Genomic DNA, 20483 nt, shown 5'->3' with positions numbered 1-20483 from the left:
ATTTTCAGCCCTAAGATAGTCATCATCCTCCAGGCCTTTTGTTAGACTAGTTTAATGGCTGAGTCTATGGCCCAGAGAAGAAAAGGTCAGCAATCCTTCATTGATCAAGCCAGACATCAGCTCTCCTTTGCAGGCAGCCCAAACCTCAAGAGGCTCTTTTGCAGCATCCCCTTTACTTGCCTTGGATTGGAACAGTTTTCCTACTCTTTCACAGGGACAATAGTGAAATGCCTCTCATTCACTGAGCTCTCCTCATGATGTAAAAGTCTCCCTTGATTCTATCTTTCCCTTTCTTGATGTTTTCTTTATATAGAAATGTGGGGAGAAGGTGTAAGGAGGAGTGGTGATTGATATTATTAAGAAGACTTAAGGGAGGGATGGCTGACCCTAATAATTGTAGTTTGTTTGTTTGTTTGTTTGTTTGTTTGTTTGTTTTTAAAGAGGTGCTAGCTAGTGTCTTTTATGTTCAATTTGGAATCTTCAATTCCTATATTCTGAATCAACAGGAAAAGTCAAGCTCAGCATCGTCTACAAAGAGAACCACTATGAACTTGGCACTATGCCCGGTGCTTTGTGCAACTTACTGAATCTTTATAATAACACCGGAGGCAGTGTTTAATTACTCCCTTTTTGAAAATAAGGAAACAGCAGTTTAGAAAGAATAAATAACTTCCTCAATATTAAGAAGTTTGTGATACAGCAGAATTTATACTCCTGCTTCTCTATTCCCAAAACTTACATGTGATTGTTTTCTATTATGTTTTCACACAGGACACCAGAAACGCTCATTTCAGACATCACCATGGATGAGATTCTAATGGAATTCATTGTCTTTGTGAGATATGAATCAGAACCTATCACAATCTGAGTTTATGGCAGACTACTGTTCTTAGTAATTATAGCTAAGCTGGGCCAGTGAAGGCAAAGAATAAAAATCTTCTTTATAAACTTTGCTTTCCCCAAAGAAGGTCCTCAATGCTGGCCCAATGATGCCATGTATTCTTTATACACCAAAGACTCACATTTCCCTTTGGTTTTATTGCTTAACAGCTTTCCAATTCAGCAAATATTTCACAGCAGCTTTAACATCCTTATTTCTCAAGCTATAGATTATAGGATTTAGCATGGGGACCACTACCCCATAAAACATGGAAATAAGCCCTTCTGTAGCTTGCAGATTGTCATTCCCAAGGTGGTCTTGAGACTTGGGCTTGGCATACATGAAGAAGATGGTACCATAAAATATGATCACCACAGTCAGATGCGCTGAGCAGGTGGAAAAGGCTTTGCGTCTCCCTGTGGCTGAGTTCATTCTCAAGATGGTGTAGAGGATGAACATATAGGAGAAAAAAATGACCAGCAGTGGAAGAACCAAGAATGCCATATTTGATACTGCTAGGGTAACAATATTGAGGGATATGTCAGCACAAGCTAGCTTAAGGACAGCTAGTATCTCACACAAGAAATGGTTGATAATATTATTCCCACAGAAAGGCAATCGCATGGCAAGAGATGTTTGCACAATTGAGTTGATTCCACCAGAGAGCCATGACACAGAAGCCATCGGTACATACACCACCTTGCTCATGATGACAGGGTATCTCAGAGGGTTACAGATGGCTACATAGCGATCAAAAGCCATCATGCCAAGGAGCAAACACTCTGTTGAGCCCATTGCAAACCCAAAGAACATCTGTACTGCACATCCAGAGAAGGAAATGTTCCTTTTCTTTGAAATTAAGCTCACCAAAGTTGAGGGAACAGAGGAGGATGTATAGCAGATGTCCAGGAAAGAGAGGTTGCCCAGGAAGAAGTACATGGGGGTGTGAAGACGGGAATCAAAGATGCTTGCTATGATCAGAACACCGTTGCCAATTAGAATCACTATATACATTACTAGAATTAGAGAAAAAAAAATGATCTCAAGTTTTGGGTAACCAGAGAGTCCCAGAAGAATGAATTCTTTCACAAATGTCTTGTTTATCCTATCCATATCCCAGCTTCCAGGATATCAGAGGAAGACTTAACAAAATATTTTCACTGTCAAGCAACAAATGTAACAAATGCTTTGCATAAACATTATTCTGGGGTGAAATAGAGTGTTTTCTTTGAAGCTCTGTCATCTGCTTCTGTCATCTGTTGTTATCCTCAATGATGTTTATGCCTAGAATACAATACCAGGATATTGAGAGTTTCTATGCCCTGTGTCTAATGCGTGAATACCTACCTACCAAAAGCAAGTTCAGAAGCAACCTTCCCTACTGCTGAAGACACTCTAAGTAGAGTCTTCTAAAAGCCCTAGAATATTTCAGACAACAAACCATTTCTTCATTTTAATCAGGTCCAGTGAGAGAGTGATGGGGAAGGCAAAAGACAACTCAACAAGGACTGGAATTTTGATTCAGTGTTTAACAGAAATGTTCAAAAGTGTAAAGCAAATTTTATTTGTATGCATATTTGCCTACCTCACATTCTTTTCAGTCAAATTGTGTGTTTTTATGGGGCAGACATTTGATCATATTAAACTGAATCATTACACAGCAATTTAACATCTGCTCAAAGGCAAAGTTAGTTGAACTCACAGTCATGGCCCACTCTTACTATTTTGCTTTTTCCTATAATAAGACCAGCGTACAGACCAGCTGTGCATGAATCTGATGGAGAATCTTTGAAGAACAATGATCTCTCTTCATTTGTTTTATTCTCTGGCTTCAGAGTTATTTTTCATAATTTATTTACTTAAGTGAACCTGAGAAAACAGTAATAATGCTTAAATATATTTGTGTATACAGTGTAGCACTTTATACTTTATTTAAAAAAAAAAACAAATCAATCTTCTCATTATCCTTATTTTCTTTTTCAAATGTGAATGACAGGATGTGGCCAAAGTTATCCAGCCTGTAAGTAAAAAGTAGAGCTTGAAGCTCAGATCTTTGCCAATAAACTGCAGCTGCTGGGGCTACAACACAAGTCAGTATACCTTGTTTTCCCACTGACTAGCATCCAGAAATTTTGGCCTTGGTGGAATAATACAGAATCAACTATTCCAGTCTTCCAAAATTTTCATATGCACATAAATTACCTGGGGATCTTGTTAAAATGCAGATTCTCTTTTAGTAGGTCTGGGGCAAAGCCTGTGATTCTGCATTTCTTTTTTTTTTTTATGATTTTATTTTTAAGTAATCTCTACACCCAATGTGGGGCTCAAACCTACAACACCGAGATCAAGAGTCACATACTCTACCAACTGAGCCAGCCAGGCATCCCTGTGAGTCTGCATTTCTAATAAGCTTCAAGTGTATGTCAAAGCAGTTGGCATGAGGCCACATTTTGAGTAGCAAGGCTTTAGTTTACTTAGAGTGAGTTGGCAGACTATCCAGGTATTTGTGATCCAAATAGATTCCTTTTCTTTTATTATATGGACTAGCTTAACAACCTAGAAAATAACCAGAAGCATACTTCTTTTGTGTTTTCCAGTGAACAAATTCCAGAGCCATATCTCACTGTTCAGTACAATTCAGATAATAATACTCTTGAAAGATAAATTTCATAAAAGAAATATGAATTTTTGCTGGACTACTATAATATGTGTAGGATATTATGGATAGCCTAACTTGAGCTCATTTCTGTTCTGAGATGAGTAAGGATAGGACAAATATAACAAATGTCTATAATCCAAAAATCCACAATTTGATAAGGGGAACAATAAAACTACATATGGGACAATTAGATACAGACTATAAATACCTGTGTGACCAGAGTGAACATTACAAGTGTTCACAGAAGGAGGAGGCTAATAAGAAATAAAGTCAAGGGAGAGTTCTAGAAGAATTTCAGACAGGCTGGATCTGTAAACATGGAAAAGTTGAGGCAGGTTTGGAAGACAAGAGGGGGAAGGAGTATTCCAGAAGGGAGAAGAGGTTGAGCAAAGTTTAATAGTAAGCATATTGGCAGTACCTCCTTTTCAGACAAGGCAGTTTCTGTGGAGGAATGATGGGAAGCACATTTGAAAGGGTAAATGAAGCAAGCATATAGAAAGGTCCAAAAGTGAGGCAGAGAAATTGGCACTTCTTTTTGGGTGAAGGGGCCCATCATTAGAAGCACCAAGCACAAGGTGAGTGTTTAGACCTGATGATTTTAGCTACCCTCCAAACTTGACATCATACAGTTTGATTTTGTCAAGTTTTTGAGCAGATATGTGATATGAGGAATTAAAATGTTTGGTTGAGTGGCCAACTATTGATTTTGGTTCAGGTCATGATCTCAGGGTCCTGGGATCAAGCCTTGAATTGGGCTCTGCAGTCAGTGGGGTCTGCTTAAGGATTCTCTCCCTCTCCCTCTGCCCCTCCCCTTGCTCATGCATTCTCTCCTTCTTTCTCTCTCTAAAAATAAATCAGTAACTCTAAAAAGATCTGTATAGAAAACGTGTCAACAACAGAAAATGGCCAGCAAGAAAATGGCCAGTATCCGTGGATATACTGAAGTCTCAGAAGCAAAACTTGACTGAATGCAGTTAACAGTATACAAAAAAAATGGGTCAGTCTTGAGGACTTAGTACTTCTTATCATGGAGGAAGGTTCAGGACTATGGAATTGAATCATATGCCTGGAATACACTATTTCTCTGAAATGATTCTACACTCACTGTACACTACTTCTTAGAATAAATCAGAGTTCTCCCAAAGTGGGGCTAAGAAAATAGTCAAGGAGTACTTTAGATAAGTGACATGGGGAGTCTCATTGGCCCAGGCATGAACACAGAAGAAAGAATATAGTAATACACTGATTTACCAGGAAATGTGGTGATGTTCCAGATCCAGCCTGTTTGGCTCCAGGCCTGGGAGAGCCTATTGGCTTCTCTTCCCCCAAAAAAGGTAGTGACAATATATCTTAAACCACTTCTGCTATATGCTTTAAGCCTTCCCCTCCTGGACATAAACTCCCTCACCAATTCAAATCTACCTCGAGCCAGACCTGTCTTGCTGCCTTTATTCTTCTCCCAGAAATCTAAATTGGTTATTTTGTATATTGTAAGATAACAAAAGACATAAGGAGGAAACTTGTCTGTCTTGCTCACCACTACTCACGGATGGCCTAACAAAGGGGCTGCACATTATGAATGGGTTTTGACTAAATAGATAAAGGTTTACTTTCTACACTCTTAAGAAATTTCTCTGTAGAGTATTTGTGGATTCATATTCAAGAGCATTTTAACATGCCCAAATTGTTCATTTGCAGCAGGATCTAAGTTTCAAAAAAATATATCTTTAAGTCAGCACCAGATGCCATCTTATATAGAAATTTACCAATTTATGTAGTGAAAGTGCAGCAGGATTGCCTAATACTCACTTGAATGGATATAGCATGGGATTATCCCAGTTAAAAAGTTCTTGGAACTTAGAAGCAAAAGCTCTAGGTTTAAGGTTCTTTTCTTATAATATAGAGTCTCCGTTTTCTCGTTTGTGAAAATCTCACAGGTCTGTTTTCAGAAAAACTTAGGTGGCATATGGAAACTGCTTTATGGATTAACAGGTATTATACAAATAATAACAATAATAATAAATCATAGCTATTCTGTAATAATAAATTAGTAGCTGTATGGCCTCATGCTGTTCACATTTACATCTACATTTGATAACAGCTTTAACTATAGGTTGCCTGGGTGGCTCAATTGGTTAAGCGTCTGCCTTCAGCTAAGGTCATGATCCTGGGGTCCTGGGATTGAGCCCCACATCCGTCTCTCTGCTCACTGGGGAGTCTGCCTCTCCCTCTCCATCTGCTTCTCCCTCTCCATCTGCCTCTCCCCCAGCTCGTGTTCTCTCTCTCTCTCTCAAATAAATAAATAAAATCTTTTTAAAAATAATAGCTTTAATTATAAAAAGTACAGTGTCATGGTATTCAAGACTCACCTGTATAATGATAAATTATTTCTACCTCCTAGAAGACCCAGTTACTTTCTTCTTAGCATTCATGTCAGCATTCTGAATTAAGGTCAGGTTCAACAAACAATGCCAGATTCCACAGATATGGATGAGTAAATATTTGTTATGCAACATTTGTTGGAATTGTTCCCCAATTCCCAAAACAATTTAAAGTTGAAATGAGAGATCTGTGGAATGGAGGAACTTCTGGTGCATTAGGGACAGTGTCCCACAGACCCAATTAAGAATGGTGCTGGGAATAAGTTGTGCTTGAAACACAGCTCAAAAATGAAATGACATTCTCCTACCCATGTAATTCTTGGAAACAGGGGCAAAGATTCACAAAACTAACTTTATGAAATGTGAGAGCTTTTTAGTTTAAAATAGCCAAGTCAACTCAAAGTAAGATCTTAAGTCAAGTGATAATTACCAAAATGGAATGCTAGAATTGAAAAATGATCTAGATATTATGACATACATGAAGCAGATATTTGCTATGAATTAAATGTATTGTCATTATTTGGGGGGGAATGAAAAAAATACAGACAAGCAATAAAATTAATAAATTTATAGGACAAAAGTGAATTCATATGTTTAAGGCCAAAAAAAAAAGTTTTAAAAGTCCAGGACAGATAGTTTGGAGCATGAATTCAGATAAGTAGATAGCACATTATTGATTCAAAGTGTTTCAGAAAGTCTATTGAGCTATATTATAGATGTTAACACTTAGATTCTGACTGTAATTTTCCAATAGATGTTACATTTCACTGTAAAATATCTAGATCCTAGAGGGCCACTTCAAGAAGGCAGACCCATACCCAAGTAGGAAACTCAAAGACCATGGACTGTGGTCCCAGCTACTGACTCAGAAACAGCCCTGTCACCTTGTAAACTTGGCTACAGCCCTATTTGCCCTTGATCCTGTCACCGAACCAATTCAAAAGCACATTAAAAGGATCATACACAATGATCAAGTAGGATTTATCCCTCGGATACAAAGATATGCCAATATATGCAAATCAATAAATGTGAAACACCACTTTAACACAATGAAGATTTAAAACCATATGATCAAGAGGGAGGAGCAGGATGGCAGAGGAGTGGGAGACCTAAATTTCATCTGGTCCCAGGAATTCAGCTAGATAGGGATCAAACCATCTGAACACCTACGAACTCAACAGGACATCGAAGAAAAGAATAGCAGCAAATCTCTGAACAGAAAAGTGACCACTTTCTGGAAGGTCTCTTCTGATTTGTTCAGCATATATTTTTCTGGGATCGTTGTTACCCTGTTAGCATTTTGTTCCCTCATTCATCTATTCTCCTCTGGATGAAATGACAAGGTGGAAAAAATCACCTCAAAAAAAAAGAACATGAGGCAGTGCCGACTGCCAGGGACCTAATCAATATGGACATTAGTAAGATGTCAGAACTAGAGATCAAAATGACGATAATAAAGATACTAGCTGGGCTTGAAAAAAGCATGGAAGATACAGAGAAACCCCTTCTGGAGAAATAAAAGAACTAAAATCTAACCAAGTCGAAATAAAAAAGGCTATTAATGAGGTGCAATAAAAAGTGGAGGTTCTATATGCTAGGATAAATGAGGCAGAAGAGAGAATCAGTGATATGGAAGACAAAATGATGGCAAAAAAAGAAGCTGAGAAAAAGAGAGATAAACAACTACTGGATCACGAGGGCAGAATTCAAGAGATAAGTGATACCATAAAATGAAACAATATTAGAATAATTGGGATCCCAGAAGAAGAAGAAAGAGACAGAAGGGCAGAAGGTATATTGGAGCAAATTATAGCAGAGAACTTACCTAATTTGGGGAAGGAAACAGGCATCAAAATCCAGGAGGCACAGAAAACCTGCCTCAAAATCAATAAAAATAGGTCAACACCATGACATCTAATAGTAAAACTTAAGAGTCTCAGAGACAAAGAGAAAATCCTGAAAGCAGCTTGGGACAAGAGATCTGTAACCTACAAGGGTAGAAACATTAGATTGGCAACAGACCTATCCATAGAGACCTGGCAGGCCAGAAAGGACTGGCATGATATATTCAAAGCACTAAATGAGAAAAATATGCAGCCAAGAATACTCTATCCAGCTAGGCTGTCATTGAAAATAGAAGGAGATAAAAAGCTTCCAGGACAAACAAAAACTAAAGGAATTTGCAAACACAAAACCAGCCCTACAAGAAATCTTGAAAGGGGTCCTCTAAGCAAAGAGAGAGCCTAAAAGCAACATAGACCAGAAAGGAACACAGACAATATATGGTAACAGTCACCTTACAGGCAATACAATGGCACTAAATTCCTATCTTTCAATAGTTACCCTGAATGTAAATGGGCTAAATGCCCCAATCAAAAGACACAGGCTATCAGATTGGATAAAAAAACAAGACCCATCAATATGCTGTCTGCAAAAGACTCATTTTAGAACCAAAGACATCTCCAGATTGAAAGTGAGGGGGTGGAAAACCATTTACCATGCTAATGGACACCAAAAGAAAGCTGGGGTGGCAATCCTTATATCAGACAAATTAGATTTTAAACCAAAGACTGTAATAAGAGATGAGGAAGGACACTATATCCTACTTAAAGGGTCTATCCAACAAGAAGATCTAACAATTGTAAATATCTATGCCCCTAACATGGGAGCAGCCAATTAAATAAGCCGATTAATAACAAAAGCAAAGAAACACATCAACAACAATACAATAATACTAGGGGACATTAATGCCCCCCTCACTGAAATAGGCAGATCATCTAAGCAAAAGATCAACAAGGAAATAAAGACTTTAAATGACATGGTGGACCAAATGGACTTCACAGACATATTCAGAACATTCCATCCCAAAGCAACAGAATACACATTCTTCTCCAGTGCCCATGGAACATTCTCCAGAATAGATCACATCCTAGGTCACAAATCAGGTTTCAACCAGTACCAAAAGATTGGGATCATTCCCTGCATATTTTCAGACCACAATGCTTTGAAACTAGAACTCAACCACAAGAGGAAAGTTGGAAAGAACTCTAATACATGGAAGCCAAAGAGCATCCTACTAAAGAATGAATGGGTCAACCAGAAAATTAAAGAAGAATTAAAAAAATTCATGGAAACCAATGAAAATGAAAACACAACTGTTCAAAATCTTTGGGAGGCAGCAAAGGCGGTCCTAAGAGGAAAGTATATAGCAATATAAGCCCTTCTCAAGAAGCAAGAACGGTCTTAAATACACAACTTAACCCTACACCTAAAGGAGCTGGAGAACGAACAGCAAATAAAGCTTAAACCCAGCAGGAGAAGAGAAATAATAAAGATCAGAGCAGAAATCAATGAAATAGAAACTAAAAGAACAGTAGAACAGATCAACAAAACTAGGAGCTGGTTCTTTGAAAGAATTAACAAGATTGATAAACCCCTGGCCAGACTTACCAAAAAGAAAAGAGAAATGACCCAAATCAACAAAATCATGAAATAAAGAGGAGAGATCACAACCAACACCAAAGAAATACAAACAATTAGAAGAACATATTATGAGCAACTCTATGCCAGCAAATTAGATAACCTGGAAGAAGTGAATGCATTCCTAGAGATGTATCAACTACCAAAACTGAACCAGGATGAAATAGAAAACCTGAACAGACCTATAACCACTAAGGAAATGGAAGCAGTCATCAAAAATCTCCCAACAAACAAAAGCCCAGGGTCAGATGGCTTCCCAGGGGAATTCTACCAAACATTTCAAGAAGAATTAATACCTATTCTTCTGAAACTGTTCCAAAAAATAGAAATGGAAGGAAAACTTCCAAACTCATTTTATGAGGCCAGCATTACCTTGATCCCAAAACCAGACAAAGACCCCATCAAAAAGGAGAATTACAGACCAATATCCCTGATGAACATGGATGCAAAAATTCTCACCAAAATACTAGCCAATAGGATCCAACAGTACATTAAAAGGATTATTCACCACGACCAAGTGGGATTTATCCCTGGGCTGCAAGGTTGGTTCAACATCCACAAAGCAATCAACGTGATACAATACATGAATAAAAGAAAGAACAAGAACCATATGACCCTCTCAATAGATGCAGAAAAAGCATTTGACAAAGTACAGCATCCTTTCTTGATCAAAACTCTTCAGAGTATAGGCATAGAGGGTACATACCTCAATATCATAAAAGCCATCTATGAAAAACCTACAGCGAATATCATTCTCAATGGGGAAAAACTGAGAGCTTTCCCCCTAAGGTTAGGAATGTGGCAGGGATGTCCACTATCACCACTGCTATTCAATATAGTATTAGAAGTCCTAGCCACAGCAATCAGACAACAAAAATAAATCAAAGGCATCCAAATCAGCAAAGAAGAAGTCAAACTCTCACTCTTTGCAGATGATATGATACTTTATGTGGAAAACCCCAAAGACTCCACCCCAAAACTGCTAGAACTCATACAGGGATTCAGTAAAGTGGCAGGATATAAAATCAATGCACAGAAATCAGTGGCATTCCTATACACCAACAACAAGACAGAAGAAAGAGAAGTTAAGGAGTCGATTCCTTTTACAATTGCACCCAAAACCATATGATACCTAGGAATAAATCTAACCAAAGAGGCAAAGAATCTGTACTCAGAAAACTATAAAATACTCATGAAAGAAATTGAGGAAGACACAAAGAAATGGAAAAACGTTCCATGCTCATGGATTGGAAGAACAAATATTGTGAAGATGTCAATGCTACCTACAGCAATCTATACATTCAAAGCAATCCGTATCAAAATACCATCAACTTTTTTCAAAGAAATGGAGCAAATAATCCTAAAATCTGTATGGAACCAGAATAGACGCCAAAGAGCCACAGGAATGTTGAAAAAGAAAAGCAAAGCTGGTGGCATCACAATTCCGGACTTCCAGCTCTATTACAAAGCTGTCATCATCAAGACAGCATGGTACTGGCACAAAAACGGACACATAGATCAATGGAACAGAATAGAGAGCCCAGAAATGGACCCTCAACTCTATGTTCAACTAATCTTCGACAAAGCAGAAAGAATGTGCAATGGAAAAAATTCAGTCTCTTCAACAAATGGTGTTGGGAAAATTGGACAGCCACATGCAGAAGAATGAAACTGGACCATTTCCTTACACCACACACAAAAATAGACTCCAAATGGTTGAAAGACCTCAATGTGAGATAGGAGTCCATCAGAATCCTAAAGGAGAACACAAGCAGCAACCTCTTAGACCTCAGCTGCAGCAACTTCTTCCTAGAAACATCACCAAAGGCAAGGGAAGCAAAGGCAAAAAGGAACTACTGGGACTTCATCCAGATAAAAAAGATTTTGCATAGCAAAGGAAACAGTCAACAAAACCAAAAGACAACCGACAGAATGGGAGAATATATTTGCAAATGACATATCAGATAAATGGCTAGTATCCAAAATCTATAAAGAACTTCTTAAACTCAACACCCAAATAAAAAAATATCCAAAAAATCCAAATCAAAACCTTAATGAGATACCACCTTACACCAGTAAGAATGGCTAAAATTAACAAGTCAGGAAACGACAGATGTTGGCAGGGATGCAGAGAAAGGGGAACCCTCCTACACTGTTGGTGGGAATACAAGCTGGTGCAGCCACTCTGGAAAACAGTATGGAGGTTCCTCAAAAAGTTCAAAATAGAGATACCATACGACCCAGCAATTGTACTACTGGGTATTTACCCGAAAGATACAAATGTAGTGATCCGAAGGGGTACATGCACCCCGATGTTTATAGCAGCAATGTCCACAATAGCCAAACTATGGAAAGAGCCAAGATGTCCATTGACAGATGAGTGTATAAAGAAGTGGTATATATATATACAATGGAATATTATGCAGCCATCAAAAGGAATGAAATCTTGCCATTTGCAACGACATGGATGGAACTGGAGGGTATTATGCTGAGCGAAATAAGTCAATCAGAGAAAGACATGTATCATATGATCTCACTGATATGAAGAATTCTTAATCTCAGGAAACAAACTGAGTGGTGCTGGAGTGGTGGGGGGTGGGAGGGATGGGGTGGTTGGGTGATCGACATTGGGGAGGGTATGTGCTATGGTGAGCACTGTGAATTGTGTAAGACTGTTGAATCACAGACCTGTACCTCTGAAACAAATAATACATTACATGTTAAAAAAAAAGAAGAAGAAGAAGAAGATAGTAGGAAGGGAGAAATGAAGGGTGGGAAATCTGAGGGGGAGATGAACCATGAGAGACTATGGACTCTGAGAAACAAACTGAGGGTTCTAGAGGGGAGGGGGGTGGGGGGATGGGTTAGCCTGGTGATGGGTATTAAAGAGGGCACATACTGAATGAGTACTGGGTGTTACATGCAAACAATGAATCATGGAACACTACATCAAAAACTAATGATGATGATGATTAACATAACATAATGTTGATTAACATAACAAAATTAAATTGATCAACTCAATAGATGCAGAAAAAGCCTTTGACAAAATTCAAAACCCTTTCATGATAAAAACTCTCAACAAATTAGGTATAAAAAGAATATATCTCAACATTATAAAGGCTATATATAACAAGCCCACAGTTAACATTATACTTAACAGTAGGAAGCAAAAAGATTTTCCTCTAAGAATAGGAAGAAGACAAGAGTATCCTTTCTCGCCTCCTGTATTCAACACAGTATTGGATGTCCTACCCAGAGCAATTAGGCAAGAAAAAGAAATAAAAGGCATCCATTGGAAAGGAAGAAGTTAAATTATCACTGTTTGCAGATGACATGATCTTATATCCGAAAATCCTAAAAACACCACCAAAAAAGCTGTTAGAACTAATCAACTAATTCTGGAAAGTTCCAGAATACCATTTAACAAAATGAAAGATCTGTACACTGGAAACAATAAGACATTGGTGAAAAAATTCAAAAAGACATAAATAAATGAAAATATATCCCGTGTCCATGGGTTAAAACGTCCATACTACCCAAAGCAATCTATAGATTCAATGCAATGTCTATAGAAATTCCGATTTTATCTCACAGCAATAGGAAAAACAATCCAAAATTCATAGGAACCCCAAAGGACTCTAAATAGCCAAAGCAATCTTCAGAAAGAAAAACAAAGCTAGAGGTACCACACTCCCTGATTTCAAACAATATTATAAAGCTTTAGCAATCAAAACAGTATTGTACTAGCATAAAAACAGAAACATAGACAATGGAACAGAATAAGTAGCTCAGAAATAAACCCAGGTATATATATAGTCAACTAATTTTTGACAAGAGTAACAAGAATACTCAGTGGGGAAAGGATAGTCTCTTTAATAAATGGTGTTGGGGAAACTGGATAACTATATGCAAAAAATGAAGTTGACTCATATACACCATACATAAAAATTAATTTGAAATGGATTAAAGGCCTATCTATAATATCTGAAACCATAAAACTCCTAAAACTCAGGGAAAAGATCTACTTGACACTGATCTTTGCAATGATTTTTTTGTATATGACACCAGAAGCACAAGCAACAAAAGCAAATAAATAAGTGGGTTTATATCAAACTAAAAAACTTCTGCATAGCAAAGGAATCCATCAACAAAGTGAAAAGGCGATCTATGGAAAGACAGAAAATATTTGCAAACCATATATCTGACAAGGGGTTAATATTCAAAACCCATATGAAAAAACTCATACAGGGGCACCTGGGTGGCTCAGTCTTTAAGTTTCTGCCTTCAGCTCAGATCATGATCCCAGGGTCCTGGGATCAAGCCTCGCATCAGGCTCCCTGCTCAATGGGGAGCCTGCTTCTCCCTCTCCCACTCCCCCTGCTTGTGTTCCTTCTCTCGCTGTGTCTTTCTCTGTCAGATAAATAAATAAAATATTTAAAAAAAAAAGAAGAAAGTCATATAACTCTATAACAAAAAAAGGGGTGGGGGCAAAGGAACTGAATAGACATTATTCCAAGGAAGACATTAAAATGGCCAACAGGTACAGGAAAGGTGCTCAATATCCCTAATGATCGGGGAAATGCAAATCAAAACCACAATGAGATAGCTCCTCATATCTGTTAGGATGGCTATTATCAAAAAACAAATGATAACAAGTGTTGGTGAGGGTAGGGAGTAAAGGTAACTCTTGAACACTGTTGGTAGGAATGTAAATTGATACAGCTATTATGCTAAACAATATGCATGTTCCTCAGAAAATTAAAAATACCTTATGATTCAGCAACCTCACTTCTGGGTATACATCCAAAAGAAATGAAATTAGTATCTCAAAGAGATATCTGCACTCCCATGTTCACTGCAGCATTATTTACAATGGAAAAGATATGGAAATAATCTAAGTGTCTGTTGATGTACGAATGGACACACAATGGAATATTATACAGCCACAAAAAGAAGGAAATCTTGCCATTTGTGACAATATGGATGAAACGGGAGGATATTATGCTAAGTAAAGTAAGTCAGACACAGAAAGACAAATACTGCATGATCTCACTTACATGTGAAATCTTTAAAAAATAACAATAAAAAACTGATAGGACCAGGGAGTAGAATGGTGATTGCCAGGGCTTTGGGTAGTGGGAGAAATGGAAAGATACTGGTCAAAGGGTACAAAATTTCAGTTATAAGATGAATAAATTCTGGAGACCTAATGTACAGGATGGCAATTATAGTTAATAACACTCTATTGTATACTTGAAATTTGCCAAGAGAGTAGATCTTAAGTGTTTTCACCACACACACAGAAAGGTAATGTTGTGAGGTGATGGATATATAAATTAACTTGACTGTGGTAATCATTTCACAATTTATAATATATATTAAGTCATCATGTTATATACCATAAAAACTACATTGTAGAACCTAAATATGTTTTAAATAAAATATTTGCATTCTGAGAAATAAAAATTGACTTAAGAAAGATTGGTATCTATGCATGCACATAGACACAAACACACACATGCACCCACTCACACCAGATACCATAGCATGTGTACATTGAAATTCAAATGGAAATATGTCCAGGTTACTTTTACATTATATTTATAGAAGTTTAGAGCTGGAAAGCTCTGTAAAAATAATTTAGTAAGATTTCCCCTTCTATAAACAAGGAAACTGGAGTAAAAATGATGAAGTAATATTCCAATGTCACAAAGTCACTGTTACTATATAATTAGGAAGAAATAAAAATAGTCTTCCTCATTCATTAGAGGAATCAGACAGTAACAATAATGATATGGTATGAATTTTTACTGATTCTCAGACAGTAGCTAATGGACTAGCAATATGGTCTGAAAATATAGACCTTATATGACTGGAAGATAAAGGACTCCTATATAGGGTGGTATGTTATAGGGCACTTTATGGGTTGAAGAAGGATTTTCAAAGTGGGAAATACCTGTGTCTATCATAACATTTTCCACATGAATTCATAAAAGGACTAGATTCAACAAATGAGAGTCTTTTATTCTCTTTTGGAAGTGGCTCCTTGGGGACGAGAAATGAGAGTACATAAAGGCATTCAAGCAATGCAACAATGTGTGCAAAAAATATGCATCCTACAATCTCCCTAAGGATCTGGAAATGTACCTAACAATTGTTATGCTTGTAAGCAGAAAAATCTGGGACTAAAAGTGGTTACGGGCTACCTACTAAAAGGATACAGGAAGAGACATATCTGGCAAGTGGATTACATTGGCCCATTACCCTTGTTTCTGGGTAAATAACGAGTCTTGACAAAGAGAGACACTCATTCAGGATTTGATTTGCATAACCTGGCAAATGAAGCAAAAACTCCTGCCACTATTTAAGGCCTAGAGCAAGAGTATTATTTTAATTTGAATGTTGGTTATCTAAATTGAAATTCAATGAGTTACAAAGCATTAAACATCATATACATTCTTATCCACAAGATGTGGACTAAAGAAAATTGGAATAGACAATTGAAATCCCTGCTTACAATACTGGAGGGTGATAAGAGACCAAAAGGATGGTTTTCAGGACTGAATGAATGTGTGTTAACACTTAATATATGTGGGATTAAAAGAAGATCACCACTGACTATATTGTTGAGATATCTGGTGAGGGAGATATAGAGAAAATGGTGGGAATGATACAGGCACTCATAGAAACTTCTTCTATAGTTCTAAAAAATTTTCTTTTTCTTTGGTTGACCCTGTATTCCTGTGACATGGATTGCATTTATGAGTTCTGGAGGAAGGGTCAATTGTTGAACATGACACATGACAATACATCTAAACATTACTGCCCACATTCCTAAAAGAAAGATAATATAGATCATTCCTTCTTTTATCTTTTTTTTAAAAAATGGGATTAATGGATAAATAACTAGTAGTGCAATAGCTGGATTGTAGGGTAGTTCTATTTTTATGGGGACCCTCCATACTGTTTTCCACAGTGGCTGCACCAGTTTGCATTCCCACCAACAGTGCAAGAGGTTTCGCCTTTCTCCACATCCTCCCCAAAACCTGTTGTTTCTTGTGTTGTTGATTTTAGCCATTCTGACAGGTGTGAGGTGATATCTCATTGTAGTTTTGATTTGTATTTCCCTGGTGAGCAGTGATGTTGAGCATCCTTTTATGTGTCTATTGGCCATCTGTACATCTTCCTTGGAAAAATGTCTATTCATGTCTTCTGACAATTTTTTAGTTGGATTCTTTGTTTTGGGGGGTATTGAGTTTTATAAGTTCTTTATATATTGACCCTTTACCAGATATGTCATTTGCAAATATCTTCTCTCATTCCATAGGTTGCCTTCTAGTTTTGTTGATTGTTTCTTTCGCTGTGCTAGAGCTTTTTATTTTGATGTAGTCCCAATAGTTTATTTATGCTTTTGTTTCCCTTGCCTCAGAAGACATATCCACAAAGAAGTTGCTACGGCCAATGTCAAAGAGGTTATTGCCTGTGTTGTCCTCTAGGATTTTTACAGTTTCAGTCTCACATTTAGGTCTTTCAACCATTTTGAATTTATTTTTGTGTATGGTGTAAGGAAGTGGCTCAGTTTCATTATTTTGCATGTTGCTGTCCAGTTTTCCCAATACCATTTGTTGAAGAGACTGTCTTTTTTCCCATTGGATGCTCTTTATTAATGGTTTTTATCTCTTTCTTACCTGGTCAATGAGATAAACCTATATGCTTATACTTATCCAACCATACTCTATAATAGACTAGAAAAAGGGGAATCATTGGCCATATTTAAATTGCTGCTAGCATTATGGGTTCATCCTCTAGCTGAACCTAACAGTCCTACCCCAAGGAGGATAATCTGGGTAAAACTAAACAAAAAGTGGAAAGAAGGGAAAGTGATTGTTGATATAAGGAAGACATAAGGAAGCCTATGGGAAGCTCTTTGGCATACTCTAAAGTATATTTGGTGGTTACTACTATTTGTATTATAGTATCATAGGGAAATCAACTTTTGGAGTAGAAAATACATGCTCAAACTCAATAAGCAGTTAATGCCAACATGTTGTGTATATAAACCAAGACTAACTGAAATGTTCTAAGAGACAGTTGCATAATATTGGCCTGAGAGTTACAACTGAAGTTTCAGAACTCTCCCTTTTAGTTTGTAATTCCTTCCTCCTGCAGGACCATATCCTATACGTTTATGGGAAAGCATTAGCCATACTTGAGTATACACTCTGAAGCCTCATGTATTCTTCAAAATATCCAACTCTGGCTAAGTGCTGCAATATTTAATTTTAAAATCTGCCCTCTCTTGAAATTTAGAAAATCAGTTAATACATAGCCTGCATTATCTCACGGCAACAAACCACTGGCTTGAGAAATAATGTCTTTTACCTGGCTCATGTGCCCTTTTCATGGCTCATAGTCCTCATCAGCACTGCTCTATTGTTTAACTGGAGAAGGCATTGTTCACAGTTTATGTCCCCCAGGAGGTGCATTCTCTATATTTATAAAGAGTCTATATTGTAAATATATAGATAGATAAAATTATGTAATTATGTCCAGGATTTGCTTCAAAATAATCTGGAGGAAGAAGATAGATAATGATGAAGGAAGGTTGACCATGTGCTGGTAACAATTTAAGTTGTATGATTGGTACCTGGGATTTTATTAAATTATTCTCACTCTCTTGTTAAATATTTGAAAGTGAAATTTCCAAAAGAATGCTTTAAAGAAAAAGTAAATATAAATATGTGTATATATAGATAAAGATATAAATATGTATGTGTAAGTATACAGAGCTGTACCATATTGGGGGGAACTCTTCTAATGGTATTTAGGGTGGGTAATACCTTTCTGAGAGTAATTTAACTAGAAATTAGAAAAAGTTCATATCATCTGCCCTTTGAACTTCACCTCTTAAAATTTATCCTTTGAAACCATAGGTATTGTACATCAAAAAACAAAATGAAAACAAACTTTAACCTTAACTGTTCATAGTACATTAAAGTGATAAATCAAAGTAAAAACATGATAAATGTATGACTCCTAATGACTAGGAGAAATATTGAAAATGATATCTTTGGGAGATGGCTATATAGACAACATTTTTTACTTTTTTTTTATTTTAGAGGGAGTACACGCATGTGGCATGTGTGTGCATGCACACTCAAGTGGAGGGGGAGGGAGAGGAAGTAGAGGAGCAGTCTCCCCGCTGAGTGCAGAGCCTGACCTGGGGCTCAATCTCACAACCCTGAAATCATGACCTGAGCTGAAATCAAGAGTCTGCAACTTAACCAACAGAGCCATCCAGGCACCCCTTTAAACACTTTAAAATAATTTTTTAATTTAAAAAATATTTATTAATCAGGAAACAATACACCTAGCAATCTCTTGGAAAATTTCTGATTTTCCACAGAGGGCAACTTTATCATCAAATCTATTACCTTTCTGATCATTGATAGACATGATCATTCTTGTTTATATCAAAGCCCTATTGAATCCACTTTTATGTACCTATGGAATATTTTATTAGGTGAAAGCTTCAACTTGATATAAGCCTGTATATAAGATGCTAACATTCTCGATGTTATGTGGGAAACAATTAAAAATTAAAGTGCTAAGGAGATGGTTTAAACAATATAAATAACATTTTTACATGCCTAAAACCTTGTTGTCACATATCTAAAATTAAAGAGAATTAAACAAGGGTCAGATACAAATGCAGGGCTTCTAGTGGGGAGGGAGGAGGGGAGAAGTGCCAGAAATTCAAAAGCCATTACCCACAGAGTCTAGGGCATGCCTTTCTGAATAGAACCAAAAGCAACACTAATGTGATCCAACCCAGAAAAGAGAGCAGCAGCTGGAAGTTTTCTGCAGTGACAACACTTCATTCCTGGTGGGGCAGTGGCAGAACAGCAGAATTCAATGACCAGATCATTTAGGTAGAAGCTTAGATCAACCCAAGGCAGTGGACTGGCAAAGACTGTAGCCTCTACTAGGAGATACGGAGTTATAGTGTCGTTCCAAAACAAAGTAAGAAAGAGGAATATTAAGTAGGAAATAAAGTCAAAGCCCAGCTATCACAGTGGGCTAAGAGATGGCAGAAAAGATAGATGGTATGGCCAAAAGACACCCTGCGCTCAGCAATGGCATTCTAGACAAGGGATCAATAGAAAAAGAAAAAAACCGTAATAGACTTACTGAGGAGTTTCAACGCATTGGAAAATGTAAGACCTGATTTTATTTTCCCAGTCATTGTTTTTACCACTCCTTCTGAGCCTGTAAGAACATCTCAGGCAGGTTTGAAATGTTTCTGTTTTATTTGGCAGAGAATACTCACCTTCCTCCCCTTCTAGACTAACTCCTCTGCCAGCCTGCAGCCCCGAGAACTCTGCAGGCCTCCACTCATCAGGCCAGAAGCCAGGCTCTCTTTGTAGGAATCCAAGACCTTAAAGGGCTCTTTGACAGCACCCCCTCACTTAACTTGAGTTGGAAAAAACAATTTTCCATTCTTCCTCAGGGACTACAGAGAAACGTCTCCCACCACCCACTGTGCACTCCCCATAAGGTAGAAAAGTCCCTTGAATAGTTCTTCCCTGGCCCTTAGCTTCTCTTTATATAGGTATAGGGGGAAAGGCAAAGACAGTATGATTTATATTAACAGAGTGACTTTTAGGAGATTTTAGCTCTCAAAATTATTAGCTTACGGTAAAAGAGGTGCTCAGTACTAACTTTTAGCCCTCAATCTGGAGTCTTAGCTTCAATTCTGAAATTCTAGGACATTGTGAAGTAGCACTATGCTAGATGCTTTCTCCAATTTATTGAAACTTTAAATGACACTGAAATCGGGTTTTATTTCCTTATTACAAGTAAGGTAATTATTGCTTACAAAGAATAGTCTATCCAATATCATTGAGGTAGTTTGTGAAATGGCAGATTTTGTACTCTTGCCTATTTCCAAAGCTATGTGTGATTGTTTTCTATTATGTTTCCACACAGGACACCAGAAACACTCATTTTAGATATCACCAAGGATGAGATTCTAATGGATTCGCCATGCTTGTGAGCTCTTAATCAGGACATTTTGGAA

General features: G+C 37.3%; 1 protein-coding gene across 1 annotated transcript; it reads right to left on the bottom strand.

Annotated features, from left to right (window-relative positions):
• Positions 1 to 1036: 1036 nt before the first annotated feature.
• LOC118017862 (olfactory receptor 13C4) lies at positions 1037 to 3087 on the bottom strand. Its single transcript, XM_035016176.1, has one exon. It carries the CDS (start codon positions 1991 to 1993, stop codon positions 1037 to 1039), a length of 957 nt encoding a protein of 318 aa, XP_034872067.1. The 5' UTR covers positions 1994 to 3087.
• Positions 3088 to 20483: the final 17396 nt, after the last annotated feature.

The sequence above is a fragment of the Mirounga leonina genome, unplaced genomic scaffold (genome assembly GCF_011800145.1).
Source record: "Mirounga leonina isolate KUSES-001 unplaced genomic scaffold, KU_Mleo_1.0 Mir_170, whole genome shotgun sequence".
NCBI classification, from domain to species: domain Eukaryota; kingdom Metazoa; phylum Chordata; class Mammalia; order Carnivora; family Phocidae; genus Mirounga; species Mirounga leonina.
Note: the sequence above shows the minus strand (reverse complement) of the source record. Positions and strands in the feature narration are given on the sequence as shown.